At 34.4% G+C, this 16,438-nt stretch overlaps 2 protein-coding genes across 3 annotated transcripts; one reads left to right on the forward strand and one right to left on the reverse strand.

Moving 5' to 3' along the window:
* Window positions 1-732: 732 nt before the first annotated feature.
* LOC143563889 (uncharacterized) lies at window positions 733-3,417 on the reverse strand. Of its 2 annotated transcripts, XM_077051328.1 has the most exons (5): window positions 3,064-3,417; window positions 1,622-1,769; window positions 1,385-1,417; window positions 1,159-1,253; window positions 733-1,085 (listed from the first exon to the last, which is right to left on the reverse strand). In XM_077051328.1, the coding sequence occupies exons 1-5, from the start codon at window positions 3,364-3,366 to the stop codon at window positions 885-887; spliced, it is 780 nt and encodes a 259-aa protein (XP_076907443.1). In that variant the 5' UTR covers window positions 3,367-3,417; the 3' UTR covers window positions 733-884. The 2 variants fall into 2 exon arrangements, with proteins under 2 accessions (XP_076907443.1, XP_076907444.1); XM_077051329.1 differs by lacking the exon at window positions 1,385-1,417 and having other exon boundaries at window positions 736-1,085.
* A 1,534-nt stretch (window positions 3,418-4,951) lies between these two features.
* On the forward strand, window positions 4,952-6,777 carry LOC143563888 (pentatricopeptide repeat-containing protein At5g59600-like). The gene has a single exon (XM_077051327.1). The coding sequence runs from the start codon at window positions 4,953-4,955 to the stop codon at window positions 6,540-6,542; it is 1,590 nt and encodes a 529-aa protein (XP_076907442.1). The 5' UTR covers window position 4,952; the 3' UTR covers window positions 6,543-6,777.
* The last annotated feature ends 9,661 nt before the right edge of the window (window positions 6,778-16,438 follow it).

The raw sequence follows: 16,438 nt of genomic DNA on the forward strand, positions 1-16,438 counted from the left end.
TATATATTTATAATATCCTTATTTTACCACTTTATCTTTTACAAAATAAACCCTAAACCCAAAACCCGAAACCCTAAACCCTAAACCCGAAACCGAACCCTAAAACCGAAACCCGAAACCCTAAAACTGAAACCCTAAACCCTAAACCGAACCCTAAAACCGAAACCCAAAACCCTAAACTCGAAATCATAAAAAGAAAACGCAACTTGTAAAAAAAATAATATTAAATCCTTACTTTTGTGCTAATTTGGTAATTATATGATTTCAAGGGTTAATATGAAAGTTGGTTTTTCCAGGGGGGGTATGACAAGCAACCAGGGGGGTACATTTAGCCTAACCCGTAAATAATTGTGTGAGGCTGTCACTCCGAGTGTACCTTTAAAGTAAGGAATGCGAAAACAGGTAACAATTGTAATTATTTGTGGATTATGATTGTTTTGTAGGTGTCGTTAGGATTCTTGCTTGTATCAATTTACTATCTAAACAAGTATTTGAAGGACAAAAGAATTTGCTTATATTGTATGCTGGCTGTGCTTGTTATAGTGCTAGAATCATGGAAACTTATTCAACACATACAGTTTTCCTAGAGAATTTGGTAGTGATATGTGGTTCTTTATGTCATAATTTGTATGTTTTCAACTTTTAAAGCTGGGAAACAAGCTTTATGGAAATATTAAATTAAGTAAATAATATGAGGGATTGTTGTTGAGATTTAGCTTAAAATGGCAGATTAAAACCAGCTGAAGTCAAGCTGACTCGTTACAGGATTAACTTTCAATATTTTTCCTATATTCTCAAATTTAATCTGCATTTGCAGATAAATAACTGATTATCAAATTACAACATTAAAGAATCTAAATACTCTTACTTTGTATAAAAAATAATCACAACCCTAATTCTCTTTTTAACTGAGCAAGTGCAGCTTCAATTTCATCTATATTATCTTCAATACTGCTTCCCTTACTACCTTCACTTCTACTCTTACCAGAAGTTGCAGGTTCTTCGTATCTTCTATTTGTTTCATCTTCATCGTCACTAATATTCAGCTCTTTTTCAAGAAACTCCACAAATTCTTCCCCGATTTCCTATCATTTGCAATAAATTTAGTAACTTTTATAAAAACCGTTATTCGATACATCAGTTTAAATATAATCTTACAGCTAATTCCTCCCATAAGCTCTTCGGTTTTGCTTGTGAAGGCGCACTTGCCTCCCAGTTTCTATATTCTTCTTGCAGGTCTTTAATAAAGTCCCCTGTGACAAACAAATTCAAATTTCAAGAACAGGATAACATAGACTTCATTTTAAAGAGAGATTTTTTTTTTTGCACAAAATGGTAAAAGTTAATGGTATTTTACTATATTTGTGAAAAAAGATGTATCTACCTAATGATATTTGGACATCCCTCAAAAAATTGCCTGCATTTCAAAGCGGTTAAGGTATGAGGACATAAAACTTGAAACTTGATTCTATCAAAGTTTGAGGTTACACTCTTTTATAAGTAATAAAAATGTCTGGTGACGAAAACAAACTGGACCTATAGATTTTTAAGATGAGATCATGGTGACCTCTATATGTTAATGGAAATTTAGAACAATCCAACGAAAGCTTAATTAATTTACCAAAGCCATAGAACTCTTCAGCTTCAGCAGGCTTGGAGTTGTATGTTTCGGATGCACGTTTTCCAGAGTCGTATTTCCTCCTTGAATCAGAGTTCAGCACCGTGTTGTATGCATGTTTTATCCTCATAAATTTCTCTTGAGCATCAGCCTGTGTTCCAAGAGTTTATAGACTTGTCAAACAACTATAATCGCAGTATACATGAATTTTGTTCTCATAATAGCAGACGTTTGCATACCAAGATAAATATATGATTCTTTTAGTCGTATCTTAACTAGTTGTACATTTTTGGGCTTTAATGGGCCTTGCCATGTGTTAATGGATTGGTTTAGCATACACAAAGCCGATTTAGATTATTACAAGTCATATGGGGAGGCTTTGTGTAACAAGTAGAGAGCAGACACAGAAGTTCACTGCATACAGTGATTTTGTTCACCGCGTTCGTCAAACAGAGAGCAGCCACAGGAGTCCACCGTGTTAACGATGTAGCTCACGTGTTAAAACAGGTTGGTCAAATGGAGAGCAACCATATAAGTTATGTGCGACAAGAGGTTCCCAATCCCAACTAGACTAAAGGGAGATTCTAAAGGGTTGCAGTTCGTCCAGCTATGCTATACAGAACTGATATACTAACCTTACTAACTAGAATCAAAAAATTAGTAGATCTGTTCCGCCCAAAATGGCAATGGGCTTAGGTTATGAACTTATAATCTATAATCTGATGATCAAGTCGATTCTATGATTATAAGTTCATTTCATACCGGACCAGACCGGAATAGGGTTATATACATTCTCATTGTGAGAAGGGGTCATTTGAGCGTATCTAAATAGATACCATGTTTACATATGGATCCCGACGTCATTACATTCCATTTAGAATTTGGAATAGGCGTGATCGGACCTGCTTTTTACATATCTCTCGTTATTTGGGACCCTATTCACCTCTTTGGGCTTCTATTGAATCGAGAAATAGGTTTGATTGTCCATCTTTTTGATATATTGGATATCTATATAAGGCATTCTCCGTATAATTCAAATCGAATCAATTGGATGTCCAATTCGGGCCTATATGGCATGACCGATCAATAGAAAGACTCCAACACTCCACTATTGCGCAAAAGCTAAAGTGAGCAGAGATGAATACTAAGAGAGATGTGTGAGCACACAAGGTTCTATCACTTAAATGGCACAGTAACATTCACAAAGAGCTAACTATCACAGTTGATGCAACCATGTCAAGTTCATGTTCTTGTACCATTTGTTCAATAAAATCTAACGAAAAACTGTGTAACTTGTTCAGCTGATTCAATACAAAACAAAACCCTTAATGCATCACTAAAAAAAACTTACAGAATCGAAACCCCATCAATTACTTATACACAACCAGATATGAGCCAGACAGATAAAGCAAAAAACTGAAATAATTAAATAACTTGATACATACCTCTTTATTGACATCAGGATGATACTTCAAAGCAAGTTTCCTGTAAGCCCTTTTGATCTCAGCAGGAGTAGCTGAAGGAGAAACACCCAAAACCTGATAAGGAGACTCTCTGTTGTAACTAGCTCTCACAAGGGTTTTATAGTAATTTCCACTTCTTCGTCTTCTTGGATTCAGGTTTGTGATTCGGCTGCCATAGCCAAACCTGCAAATGGGTATGGAAAAGGATGGTTGATTTTGCAAGGAAGTTAAGGGCTTGAGGTTTGGGGGTAAAGATAAAGTTATAAAGACTCCATTGGTACTCATCAAGTCATAACCTTGTTCAGATCACCGGATAATATGGTGGGGTTTGTTGGTGTGGTGTGGGTTAATCAGGGTTAGATAAGAGACCAACCACCCAAGTAAAGAAAACTGGATTCCGGAGAAACAATGTTTTTTTTTTTCTATTTTATATATTTTTGTATAAACTCTTTAAAGAAACATTATCATAGGTAAAAAAATATCACATGATTTGGCTACAAAATATGATGCCGCAGCATCCGACCCGATTATATGACCCGACCTAGATGACGGCCCGCGTGAAGGAGTCCAAGGTGTCTTTTATTATTATTTCAAATTTCAACTTCTTAGTTTATTTTGTTTCATAGTTTATCTATAATCTATTTAGTATAGATAGGGCTCTTAGGTTTATTGTTTATTGAGTTTTTGATTAAGTTTTTATTTATAAAGAGCATTGTTCTTGTAACCTTTGGTTCGATTTATCGTCTTTGATTATCATGAGTTTCTTGAGTCATTAATCGCTTCTGAAACTGCATCAAAATCATTGAATTATATATCAAGATTTGTGAACATAATTAAAAAGATATAACCTTTTTTTTACTAAGAAAACAAGAAAGAATACACACCCTTCTTCTAATGAAAGAGTAAAAGGTAAGGATCCACTATCTTGAAAGTTCAAAATTATTCTAGATTTATATTGTTAAATTAAACGTCAAAACTATTCGGCATTTATATTGTTTTATTTATGAAACTAATCAAACAGTCTAAATTAAACTAAGTTAAATTAATTGTTATAACTAACGATTTTGAATAACAATGTTTCACGATATGTTTTTCTTCAAATTCCCAATCCACTCTCGTTTGTAGCTACTAACAGGTATTGATTGATTTTCCTTATTTTAGCCACTCAGATGTTTTAGTTCACTAAGTTTTAAAAGTCTAAAGAGCGTAAATTATGCATGGAGCTTAGATGCGATTTTAAAAGATTAATCCCAACCACTTGTGTTGACACGTTAAACCTAACAATCATATCCATCGGGTATGCTGTTTTAATGTACTAATCAACCCCTTTATTGTTCTTAGTTAATTTGATGTGTATGAGGTATATAACGATGTATATGACAGTAAATGTGATGATATACATGCATATAGCGCAACCAATGTGATGGTATAAGGGCATATTGAGCATTGATCTATCATTATATAATTCGTAAGCGTGTGCATATGCTTTAATGATGATGTAAGTGATAGAGTGTTGATTATTTATATACAACTTCCTTAACACAATCCACAACGTTTGAACAGGTGGTTGCCCTTATCCATCCTCCCTCCCCTTCTCTTATGAGCCCATTATTTTTAGTGACATCATCATCAATATGAATGGTCTAATATTTTGATAGAACATTTTAATAGAAATTAGTCTAATCAAACCTTATTAGTGGTAATTTTGAATTTTTTAACCCATGTAAATTTGATCACACTAATATCCAACGGCTATAAAGCCACTTTATTTAATAATTGTCATCCGTATTTAGATCATTTACAAAATACTGATTAAATCGAAATAGAATACTAATCTTGGAAGTGACCCGTTGTCCACTAGCCCTTGTTCTATGCATTGTTTTCGTTCTTTTCAATCAGCTTCCAATGCATACATAAACATCATCAAAAACTACACTCTCAATCGATCATTAGAACCCGGAAAACACTTACATGCCCACCTAATCATCAACGGGTTAGCTCATTCCACACCCATCGCCTTAAAGCTCATTGATTTCTACACCCAATGCGGTCAAATTATTAATGCCCGCCAGGTGTTCGACGAAATTCCCAAACCAAACACTCGCCGTTGGATTGTTTTAATTGGCGCATACGCGCGATATGGGTTTCACCAGGAAGCAATGGGTGTGTTTTGTGAGATGGTAACAGAAGGATTGGAGATCGATAAGTTTGTTTTACCGAGTGTTTTAAAGGCGTGTGGGCACTTGTTGGATGTACAAACAGGGGTGAAGTTACATGCTGTTGTTGTAAAACGAGATTTACGATGTGATGTGTTTGTTAGTACCGCGTTGATTGATATGTATTCTAGATGTGGGAGAATCGAGAATGCGAGAAAGGTGTTTGATTTGATGATGGAAGTTGATTTGGTGGCTATGAACACCATGGTTGCAGGGTATGTGCAACACTGTTTGGTCAACGAGGCATTAACGTTGGTCAAAGAAACCCGATTCACAGGAATAATACCCGATTTGGTGACATGGAATACACTTATTGCGGGTTTTTCTCAAGTCAACGACGAGTCAACCGTCACTAAACTTTTCCAAATAATGCAAGAACACGGGATTGATCCCGATGTTGTTTCTTGGACTTCGATTATTTCGGGGTTCGTTCAAAACTTACAAAATCACAAAGCTTTTGATTGGTTCAAGAAAATGTTGGCTAGTGGGACCCATCCAAGTTCAGCTACAATCAGCTCTATATTACCCGCGTGTGCAAATCTTGCAGATTCGGTTCATGGGAAAGAGATTCATGGATATGCAATAATAATAGGAGTTGTGAAAGATGTGTTTGTGTGTAGTGCACTTATTGACATGTATGCTAAATGTGGGTTCATACACGAAGCTAAAACGCTCTTTAACAGCATGCCTGAAAGAAATATAATCACGTGGAACTCAATGATATTTGGATATGCGAATCATGGGTATTGCAATGAAGCAATTTCATTGTTTAATCAAATGGTTGATGAAAACGTTAAGCTTGATCATTTAACATTTACAGCGGTTTTGACAGCTTGTAGCCAGTGTGGAATGGTTGATTTTGGTAAAAGGGTTTTCTTGATTATGCAAGAGGAATTCAAGATTGAACCAAGATTAGAGCATTATGCGTGCATGGTGCATTTGTTGGGTCAAGATGGGAAACTAACCGAGGCTCATGAGTTCATCAAAGAAATGCCGATTGAGCCTGATTCGTTTGTGTGGGGTGCGTTTTTGGGTGCTTGTAGGTTTCATGGAGACGTGGGTCTAGCACGAATGGCTGCTAAACGTGTGGCTGAGCTCGAGCCCGAGAGTGCAGGAAGTAGTTTGTTGTTGTCTGGTTTGTATGCTGATGTTGGTAGTTGGGGATATTCGGCTCGAGTTAAACATAAAATGAAGAAAATGAAGTTGAAAAAACTTCAAGGAAGCAGTTGGGTTAGAAATACATAATCCGTATGTCCATATTAACTTATATTAACCGACCCTAGATTTAATTTCGCGATTGTTATGTTTTATTATTAGTTGAATAAACATTGTACAAATATTAGCATCATGGATCAATAATGGTTCAATCATAGTTGTCTTGGTATTTTCAGCCCAAACCAAAGATATGTTTCGGTCCTACAATATGTGGCCCGACTCAAGAAACCCGTCCCAGAACCGAGGTAACCTCTAATGGTTCGGTCCTGTGGTTCCATCTTCAGCGTTTATCAGTTTCGGTCCAATCCCCGGCCCCTTGGCCAACGGGCTAAACACCTTTAGCCCAACAAGGATATGAATACATGACACTCATCAATCCAAAAACAATGTATCGTGGCCAGTTATCGGTCATTCCTTTGCTATAAACATCTCATTGAAAATGATGAATGGATTGATATAAATATGATGTTCAGTAGTCATTCATGTTTGTTGATCCGAATTTAAAAGGAATAGAAATTTATATCAAACAATTCAACTTGAAGCAGTCACATGCATTTTTGTCAATTTATATCGTCACATGAAAGATTTGAAAAATGGATACATTATTTTCTACAATTATTTTCTCTTGTATGCCAATTTCATTATTAAGCAAGTTGAATTTCTTATTTTGTGTGAATGGCCACTTAAGTTCATGTAACACAAATAACTAATTAGCACTTAGCACATAAACATTTATTCAATATCTAAAGCAAGTTTAGAATTAGTAGTTTTTGTGGTCTATGAAGGAATCTTTATAACTTTTTGGACATAAGTTTTAGTTTATTCTCTAAAAGTTTAAAAAAAAAAATCAAGTTTTTATTCCCAGGTTCAACTATTAGCATGATTGATATGAATTTTATAAAACAATACTAGTTACATATGCTACCTTTTTATAAAATAGTTAGTCTGTTATCATTCTATAGTATACAAGTTTTTAACATAAAACCAGCAAATTCTATTTCTAGCATTTATCATTCAATATTTATATAAACATAATTTTGGCCTTCAATAAAGCATAGTAATTAGACTATATATAAATAAAGGTTAAAAACGTAACAATAACTTTAAACATCTGTTGCAATGTAACTGTGAGAAGATGAGGTTATGTTATGGGTTAAGAAATCAATATAATCTTACGTAACAAGTTGGTGTAACGTGTGATAACAAGGCTCCACATATATTTACACGTTACGCTTAAATTCAAGACTCCATAATAAAGTTTTGCTGAGGTTCGTAATGTGTAAAAACGAGACACTACATGTTACGCTGATGCAAGAAAGACGTTACATGAGTAGCAGCATGTGAAGCATGACCTACACCTTCCACTAGTTACATGATACTTAAGGTTCATGTATTTTTCCTTATTTCACTCAAAAGTTTCTCAAAATCATTAATTTGTTATATTGATTCATGAACATATATATGCATTTAATATACAAACTCCCATCATTCAGAAAGTGTTTGATTTGATTTCTATTTTTTCTGTATTTTTCATTATAGTATATAAACAATTCGTGATAAATTCATGTTGAAAAGTTAGTAATCACTTAACTTTAACACAGTCGTTTAAACAACCATATAAGCTAAACACAAACTCACACATGATTAAGTCATTGGGAATTCGTTTATTTTAGCGTGTTGAATCTGGTCAAGTAAGCTTTCTTTCACGTTTAGGAGGGAGGGGACACCGCATGGCAAGCTTTGAACCCATATGGTAACACCCCCGCCACCTATGTGGGTAATCATGGCTTCAAACTCATGTGGTAAACCTTTACCACTTAAGCAACCTATGTTTATATTGTGTGTAATTTAATTTAAATTAAAATGAAAAGAATTCAGGTAGTTGTGGTTAAGTGTTACCAATGTTTTTCTGATTTGTGGATACTTGAGGGTAAAAATGAGATAATAGTGTATGATTGACCGGTACACGAATGGTGCCAATGACTGCCCAAACAAGTAAATAGGTTGAAGTGTTAAATATACCATCCATAATTGCTATAACCTAATATTAATCAATTAAACAAGTTCACAATTTGATTCATTTATCCATAATCCATAACCTAACTTGAGCATGCATTAACTTTGGGTGAATATTGACAATAAAGGATTTGAGCTAAACCTTACGAGGTTGTCAGTTCGAATATCGAGCTCACCTGGGTTTTAGTCCACCGTGTTTTACACCAAATAACTCTGCTCTTATGGTGACACAATGACCATCAAGTAGCGGTCGGCAGTATGGTTTGCTGGAGGATTGCCCCAGCCAAACACTGAAGACAACATAAACTCGGTTAAAACAATATGATCTGAAACATAATGAAATGATGGGCTCTCAAAATTAGAAAATACAGTTACCTGACACACAAAGTCGTCGTTCTAAAAAATTATCCAAGCATACTTGATCGAAATATTAAAGCGATCTTCATATAACAAACTTTATATTTCTTTCCAAAAAAGCAAAAAAAAGAAAGAATATTATTAAAAAAGTGACGTGGACCAGAAGAGATATTTACGGAAGAATCGAGAGAGGGGAGTGTGGGGGTAAACGTTCCACGGTGGCATTTGGAATCAGATCCTGCACTTTTGCCTACATTTTATTATTAAATAAATCACACTTTTCCCATTATTCTCATTTCCATTTTTAGCGTCACCCCGAAATATCTTTCCTCCTTTATTTCTTCACTCCAAAACAAATCCCATATTATTATTATTATTATTATTATTATTATTATTATTATTATTATTATTATAAACAAAATTTAGTAATCTTAGATCGATCAAATTCCGGTGGGTAAGCCAACCTCCCACTCAGATACTCGGTCGTCGTCATCGGCGTCGTAGTCGGTAAAACAAATAATTAGATGGTGGTTGGTCATGGTGGAGCTGGTGGTAGTGGGTATCATCATCATCATGGGTTTGAGTCGCATTCGCATCCGTTTAATATGATGATGCAGCAGAGAGACTGGTCTGGGAATAAGTTTGCTTATCAGCATCGTATGACTAATGATAAATAGAGAATATTCGGATTAAACGGATGTTTATCCAACCAAAAAGAGAGGTATATCACTTGTTTATAATCTTTTGTAGATGATATATTGATATATGCAGTGCTGCAATTTTTTATAGTTTGTTTGTTAAGTAGTTTAGTTCAAAGTTTTAATTTTTATCAACATTTCTGGTTACTTGAATGATGCTAGTATTAGTATAGTAGTATGCTGCTGCTTATGATTCCATTAAATTAGTTGTCTAGTTATTGTTTTATGGGGTATATATTCACATAATGTTGTAGTATCATATCATATATATTCACATACTTTTATGGAGCATCTTAGTGGTACCATGACACTATTTACTTTCCTCATGTGCCTTTTGGATGAGTAATTGTGTTAAATAATGGAACTTTGCATAAGTCTCTTCATTGATTGTGTTTACTTTTTAAGAATATTTTGCTTGTGACATTATTCACCTTCATCATGTGCCTTTTGGAAGAGTAATTGTTTTCAAATAATGGAACTTTGCATAAGTCTTTGTATTGTTTGTGTTCACTTTTTGAGAATATTTGGTTATGTGTGGTATCTATTTTGTAAGTGACCAAAGATATTAATATTCGTTCTCTTTAACAGGTATTGTGGTCCATAAGGTAGTATGGAGCCCCCCAGTAATAGTATAAGGTTACCAGATATCAGCAACCAACTTCTTGCAGATCAACGGTTTGATTTGCTAAAGTCATCTTGATCTGTCACTTTTTTTCAATTCAGACGCTCAAATCAAAACGGAATTGTTCAGGTGTTACAAACTGGTGTGATGGCGTGTGTTCTCATGAATGCCTGGTGGTAGACAAGAGTTGAAGTTGAAGTGAACCTCGCGGTTCTCAAATTCCAACTGTTGGTCGGGAAAAGTGTAACTAAAATTGCATAAAGGGTGGAGGCAAAATAAAGTGTGCTCCTGATTTTAAATGGGGAAATAGATGTAAGCTTATTATATCTGATTGTTTCTGAATTGTTAATGTGAAATAGAAGGTTCTTCCTGCTTTTTATGATCCTTCTATCCATTTTTGTCTTCTAGGAAATAAAGTATAAATTTAGTATTTTATTTTTATTTTACTTGCTATTTAGCATTGAGGAAAGTAGTTAATATCAATATGGGGTTGTTGGTAGATTGGTATTAATATTTCAGGCGAAGGAGAGGATCAGAAACTTTAAAACATTGAGGTAAACTGGTAAATTATGCTGTCATATTAATACGACGAGAAATTAATTGATTTTCGTTTTTCTTTTTGGATTTGCAGTGAAACAATAGTTGGCGCCCGGCGGATACTTTAATGCTTATTTGACCTGAAATTATTAGGTATGTAATATGTTTAATAAGTGTTGGTTAAATGGTTACATGGACATTTCTGCTTCTTAACCTGTGAATCTTTTGTTTTTCATTATTTCATATTTGACATCATTACCTTGAGTTTTTATTATCAGTTTTTTTGAAAATGTTCGGTGAATCAATTTAACTTGACTGTCAAATACATAAACAATACATTAAAAACGAGCATTGATATAATATAAGAATAATTCGCATGACATCGATGATTAGTAGGTGGGCCTGCCTCTGCTTGTGGGTAATAATAGACAAGGGTAGGGAACTTGCCATTAATTTGTAATCTTATTAAGCCGCCTAAAGTGTAATGCACGTTCTCCGGTCACTCTCTCCGCTTGGCTCGGGTTTGAAAATGTTAAAAGGAGTTGTATAGATTTAATGTTTTCAGATCTTATTGAATCAAGAGTTACAGTTTGTTTAGTATAAAAAGGTTTATTGTTTTTAGATCTTATTGGATTATGTTGAGAAAATCATTCATTGTTCCCATTTCTGTGATGCTAATTGCAGTAGGTTATGTTATTGTTTCTCTGTTAGGTAGTCAGCTGCAATGGAGTTTGTCACAAAGTCAACAACTTCAAAACCAAACTGAATTTATAGAATTGTTTTTAGTTTAGTAATTTATAAAAATTAAATAGGGTAACTAATAAAAGGATTTTTGGCCCAAATTGATTACTTTTGGGCCGGATTCTTTTTCAGCCCAAACATATTAAGCCGAATTAGGGGTGTTCTTCGGGTTTCGGGTTTCAAAGTTTGACCTGAAACTCAACCCAAATCTATCACGGGTTTTTCGGGTTCGGGTAATTTAGGTTCGGGTTTTTTCGGGTTGGGATAATCGGGTTTCGAGTATCCCAGAAAAAAAACACATAAACAAAAAAAATTAATAAACTACAATGCTAAAATAAAAACAACATATTCTTTGCTTATAACATAGATAATCAAATAATAACCAATATAAGTTGATAAACAATTCAAACGAAGAGTAAAACTAACTCGAACCATAATCGTATTCAATCGGGAGTGATTTGGTTTTTCGATTACGCTAGCTATTAGTAATAAACGGAAAACATGAATTAATAATAAGCAAATCACTCTATAATAGTTAAATGACAATAGTCGATTAAAGTCATATTCTGATGACTTTATTAGCTAACACTTAGCGTATTATACCTAAAAATATATATAATTTCAAAACCAAAAGTTTATTCGGGTTGCCCGAAACTTATAAATCAAACCCAAGAACCAACCCGAGTTACTTCGGTTCGGGTTATTTGGGTCAGGTTCGAGTACGGGTATTTCCGGGTTGGGTTTCGGGAAAAAGTGACAGCCCTAAGCCGAATAGCAAAAACCACAAAAAAAAAAAAAAGAAGAAGAAATGAGACCAAACCAAGTCTAAAACGAAAAACACCAATACATAACAGTTTTCAAAAGCCAAAACTAAAGTTTTGATAATTTGGTTTGGTTTGAGCTTAAAACCATATCAAACCGGCTCATGCACATTTCTACAAAGATGTAGCATCTGAGCAAACAGATGCGGCTATTTGCTTATTTTTAAAGAAGGGGACTTAATGAAGTTTTAATTTACATAGGACTATAATATTTTGCATAGTTCGTTATGCCCATCGATATAATGTTAAAAACAATTTTATATGCAATTATGCATAGTCATGAGTTAATGAATATGTGATTTTAAAGTTCTGTATATATTTTGGAGGTGTATCATTTCTTATTCTGACAAAAGTAAATAAACCATGAAATGAATGTATAATTAAAATTTAAAATATTTAAATATCAAGGTAAAATAAGCTAAATTTAATTATGGAATATTCAGTTTGATAACCGGCTACTAACTCTTTGTTTGCTTCTGGTAAATTAAAGGTAACCATTCTCACTCGGCTAGTACAAAAATGACTAAAAACCCTAGAGGTCGACGACACTAATTTGTCTCAAAAACTATATTTTGATTAGGCTTCAACTATATTGATTCATTTGGGAAAGCTCTAGAATCACATGTCTTAAGTTTAAATGTGTTTTTCCTATATAAACAGTGAAGGAACACTTGAAGTTAGAATCAAAGCACTACAAAAACCTGGGGATGTAAGCGAAGAATGTGATCCAACCAAAACGGTGAAAAGAAAGGCAAAGAAGAATGATCTTTTACAATAAAACAAATCTTTTCGTCTTTTATAGAAAAGAAATATTGAGTGAGCTTTTACAATTCATTTTACTTTGTCTTTTACACGACATGTCACTAGTACAAAACATGCCATAAGGTGCGGTGATTTTGGCTATAAGGTGCGGTGGAAGGACCGCACCTTATAGACTCGAATCTTTTGATAATAGAACTGCAGCTTCAGAAAATTACAATGGAACCGCACCTTTTGCTAAACTTACATAAAATAGTGAACCGCACCTTTTGTAAATATACAACCACACCTTTTGACTTTTGATAAGGTAAAATACCATTTTCTTTTTCAATTACCTAGAATTCTGGAAACACTATATAGACAAGCTAATATACAAAACTCAATAAACACTAAGATATATGCCTCAAGCATGAAAATTTTATACAAAAAAGATTCAAAAAATATGCAAAGAAGTTTCATAATACCACAAATATATATGTTTAAAGATGAAAGTAATATACAATAACTCCCCGAACCGATGTCTTCAAACTTGCAACCCGAACCACCGTCTTCATACTTGCAGCCTGAACCGATGTCTTCACCCGAAGCCCCGAACCGTAAAAATTACCTAACAAAACAAAGTTACATATATAAACTACCATAGAATCAAAATAAAATCACACCAATCCAAGATTCTTGATGGGTAACTTAGTCAACCTATTGAGGTAAAAAGATCACACCACCAAATATTCAGTTAAACCCTATGATGAAAGATAATCAAATCATATTAACATATGGGCTTGAATATTGGGCAACTAAAATCATTAACATTAACAAATGGACTGTTGATATATTTAACAAATGGGAGTGAAACCTCCTCGGGTTATTCGAGTTAACCCAAACGATTAACCAAACCAGTTATAATACTAATCCCATAGTAGTTTGTGATGGGTTAATTGAGTGTGTGTAATCTGATTGGAGTGGCTTGAGGTCAGGTGGGTTATTCAGTTTCAGTTAACAACATGTGAACTCTTAGATAAGACCTTTCATGAAAGAGACGACTAAAGTTCAGCTAAAGTACTAATCTCAAAAACTCATTCACAATAAGCGAATAAATGCAAGTAAAATAAAAAATATATGACAAAATTAACAAATTAACTAAGAAAATTAAGTTGCATATTATGAATAATGTAATACCTCATTTGATATACGAGATGATGCAGAACATGAAGTTAGACCAACGCTTGGATGAGGGATTAAACTTGACTTTTAGTGAATGCAAATCCTGTCCTTTGAGGAGAGAAGGAAAGTGTAAAGTCAAACCCTGATCCTTTATGTGCAAGTGTTGCAACTACTACTACGCCTTTGCCCGGGATTCTTTAATCTTCTTAACTTGCAGAATATGCAGACTGTTCAACCAAATAATGAAGATACAATGTAGTTAAACATAAAATTGTGAAAAACAAAAGGAACTAAATAAAAAAAAAACCTTATGCAAATGATGCAGTATATAAAACATGTTCCAACACAAACACAACAATAATTTTCGAAAGACATTTTTCTGAGATCAATTGCAATCTACCATGGGCTTCGTCGAATGACTGCGCTAATGGACCCCCCCCCCCCCCCAAAAAAAAAAAAAACTACCATAGGTGTCGTCAAACAACCGCCTGCAACGAAAAATCCCCGCTACCATAGGCGTCGTCAAACGACCGATGGCAACAGAAAAGCCTCACTACCATAGACGTTGTTGAACAACCCCCGGCAACAGAAAAGCACTGCTACCATAGACGTTGTTGAACAACCTCTGGCAACGGAAAACCCTGCTACCATAGACGTTGTTGAACGACCAGCGGCAACGGAAAACCCCAAAACACAGAGACAAAACACATTCGGTGATACAAAACCAGAGAAAACAAAGCAGGTGTATCCCACACAATTAAGAAAGTAGCTTACATAATCACAAGTTAAACTTCAATTTGACTAGAGATGATAAGAATACACCATAAAAAGCTACGAATGAAGCTCAAAACAAACAAGACTTATATATATATATATATATATATAAATTATACTCAGGGTTTCTCAAGACTTTTCACAAACACCTGGTGTGCACCCACAAAAAAAAACAGTTTAGAAAAGCACAAATGAAACTTCAACTCGACATTTAATTACTAGCAAATATGTTAACAGTAGACCATAAAAGAGTTCAAAATGATACTAATAGCAAACAATTGCATAATTATTATGAGGCAAACACTTAAAAGATTGTATAACATCCCATACATATAAAAAATGAAATTTATCTTATCAATTAAAAAGAATGGGGTTGAATATCATCATCATCATCACCTCTTGGTCAATGTAAGGGCTGAGGAGAAGTAGAGATGGAAGGTTGTCATCATCTTCGTTTTTAATTGAATTGGGGGGAAATTAAGTGAAGGGAAAAAACCTAGCTAAATATTATGGGTTAACCGCACCTGATGTTATTATGGACGGTTTTTTTTTTTTAATTTTCAATTTACATTTTGTCAGAAGATGCGGGTGAAAGTGTGAGCCAATTTTGTAATTACTTTTCGTCTTTTACAATATTACACAACTTAGATTCATGTGTCATCTAAAATTGTTTTTTGTTATCCAATACTATTAAAATGATATCTAATCGTTATCTTTTTAAAATTGTAGTATAAAAGTATAAATATAGCAATGACTGTGTTTTATGATTTTCTCTTTTACCGTCTATCATAACAACATTTTAGGAAAGTTGTTTATTTTAGATGATAATTAAATGAAGTTTTGGATTATGACAATGAAAGGGATACTAATTGTTTTATAAACTTTTAATAACTTGGTTAAAATAACAAATAGGAAACGTTCTCAATCTTATCCACTATATTTATAATTATCAATAAAACTTATAAATTTAATAAAGGAAAGTGTTAAAAGATCAATCTAACACCACCCCTTTTAATATGCGTTAATGAAGAGGTAGGTTCGAGCAAAGCTCAGTTGGACCCACAAGATTCACCTTGAAGAGGGACGTCTGCGCAAGGACCAACTGGTTCCGCAGGACCCACCATGCTCAGAGATGAAGACCCTACGCGCAGTACGCCAGCTGTTCCCGCAGGGAAAGCCTCCCAATGGTGAAGTACCCCGCCTGTTCCCGCAGCTGCGGATACAAGCCATCAGGGAAGGCTACCCGCACTAATAGCAAGGCTACACGCACAAGGCACTAACTCAATAATTCAGTGTCACCTGAAGGAATGAGCAAGGCGGGAATACTCCCGCCCAAATGAGCCAGTCCGTATGCTTCTGGAAGATCTTTTGTACTATACCTGCCAAGGTATGGACAAAATAGACAAGATCTGACCAAAGCAGCCCATGAACCAATCACAG

This window comes from Bidens hawaiensis, unplaced genomic scaffold (assembly GCF_021521415.1).
Source record: "Bidens hawaiensis isolate Kalapana, Puna unplaced genomic scaffold, B.hawaiensis_p1.1 tig00021582_1, whole genome shotgun sequence".
Taxonomy (NCBI): domain Eukaryota; kingdom Viridiplantae; phylum Streptophyta; class Magnoliopsida; order Asterales; family Asteraceae; genus Bidens; species Bidens hawaiensis.